Here is a 1,616-nt window from a genome sequence, read left to right as displayed (position 1 = left end):
ACGTGCACGATCGCTCTCTCAAACTAATTTGGTGCCTGCCGTTTTCAGCATTGGGTGTGCTGTTTTGTACACTGGCCAGGGGAAATATCATAGCAGCACAACAAACACTTTGGAATACGTTGTACATCAGGCAAATACCACATCCGAGAAACTTAGGAACGTATCTGAATATCTTTCTGCGGCTAAGAAGGTCGGAGTGAATCAAATGTTTCTCCCTTCTAATGTCCAATCTGATATCGATCGGATTCAGACCAAGATAAACTCTTCTGCTAGTGCCCTTGCCAGTACAACAGAAGATAATTCAAATGACATAAAAAATCTAATCGATTCTGTGTAAGTTAATTGCACATACTGTTCATGATACATCTTTCTGGCATTATGGAATTCCAAATTAATTAGTTTGTTAAACATTTTATGGCTCTTGCAGGAGATTGGCTCTAATCATACTGTCTGCCATTATGCTTATCTTGACGTTTCTTGGATTTGGTAAGGCTATTTTTAATCATTTAAATCTGAGGAGAAAAGAACAATCTGTTTACAATCTACTTGTGGCTGACCTTGTCTTTCGAATTTCTCAGTGTTTTCACTTTTTGGTATGCAATTTCTTGTATACATGTAAGTGATGCAGTTATTTAAATAGAATTCCGGTACATTTTCTTCATTTCTTCCTTTAGCGTTTCTAAAGGATTGCTTTTGTTGTTGCAGCTTGGTGATCTTGGGATGGATTCTTGTCACTGGAACTTTTATATTGTGTGGCATTTTTCTTCTCCTCCACAAGTATGATCTATTTTAAACAATTCACATCTTTTACTCACATTGTCATTTCTTTCCATTTTCCTTTTGCTAGGTTTATTACTCTATAGCTTAGATTATGCATATCATATGAGGAAAATGTTCAGGTTATTTAAGTCGTTCACTTTGTGAAAATGAGCTGAAACCATGTTTTTTCTTTACCAGCTGCTTAATACTAAACGTTTCTGGTGGATGATTATGATCCAAATCGTTCTAGTTACCTATTTATTTACTAAATGGTTACCTTTATTTCAAAATAATTTGCAGTTGCCTCTTTTAAGTTGCTGCTAAGCTCATTCTTTTTCCATTGACTTAGAATTGATTTGGATTTCCTTTCTCGAATCTAACTGCTCGATTTTCAAATCAGTGTGTCTGCAGACACTTGTGTGGCAATGGATCAATGGGTCCAGAATCCAATGGCCCATACTGCTCTAGACGATATACTGCCATGCGTGGACAATGCCACGGCACAAGAAACTTTGACAAGAACCAAGGAAGTCACTTCTCAACTTGCTAATATAATGAACTTCGTTGTCAATAATGTCTCCAATATCAATTTCCCCCCGAACGTTCCAACTCTCTACTTCAATCAATCTGGCCCACGTCTACCATCCCTTTGCAATCCATTTAATCCTGATCTGACTGATCGAGCATGTCAGCCAGGTGAAGTGGATTTGGAAAATGCAACACGGGTATTTAACAAATCCTTTTGAACTTGGCATATATTATAGAAATAACCATTTCGTTCTTTTTACTAGTTGAAATACGCATATCAATGGAGTCTTCAGTATTGAATTTTGAATATATTGTGGAAGATCCAAACT

At 36.8% G+C, this 1,616-nt stretch overlaps 1 protein-coding gene across 1 annotated transcript; it reads left to right on the top strand.

Moving 5' to 3' along the window:
• The first annotated feature begins 6 nt into the window (after nt 1-6).
• Nucleotides 7-1,605, top strand: LOC111382365. The gene is made up of 5 exons (XM_023006311.1): nt 7-333; nt 428-486; nt 579-615; nt 706-777; nt 1,160-1,605. Exons 1-5 carry the CDS (start codon nt 206-208, stop codon nt 1,503-1,505), a joined length of 642 nt encoding a protein of 213 aa, XP_022862079.1. The 5' UTR covers nt 7-205; the 3' UTR covers nt 1,506-1,605.
• The last annotated feature ends 11 nt before the right edge of the window (nt 1,606-1,616 follow it).

Source organism: Olea europaea, unplaced genomic scaffold, assembly GCF_002742605.1.
Source record: "Olea europaea var. sylvestris unplaced genomic scaffold, O_europaea_v1 scaffold24807, whole genome shotgun sequence".
Classification (NCBI taxonomy): Eukaryota; Viridiplantae; Streptophyta; class Magnoliopsida; order Lamiales; family Oleaceae; genus Olea; species Olea europaea.
This window is presented reverse-complemented; position numbering and strand designations above follow the sequence as displayed.

Bases quoted from the DNA above. Each gene is read 5' to 3' on its own strand.
- LOC111382365 (XM_023006311.1), top strand. From the start codon at position 206: ATGTTTCTCCCTTCTAATGTCCAATCTGATATCGATCGGATTCAGACC. The intron at 334-427 runs GTAAGTTAATTG...TGGCTCTTGCAG, and splicing joins AAAAATCTAATCGATTCTGT to GAGATTGGCTCTAATCATAC. The intron at 778-1,159 runs GTATGATCTATT...TTTTCAAATCAG, and splicing joins ATTTTTCTTCTCCTCCACAA to TGTGTCTGCAGACACTTGTG.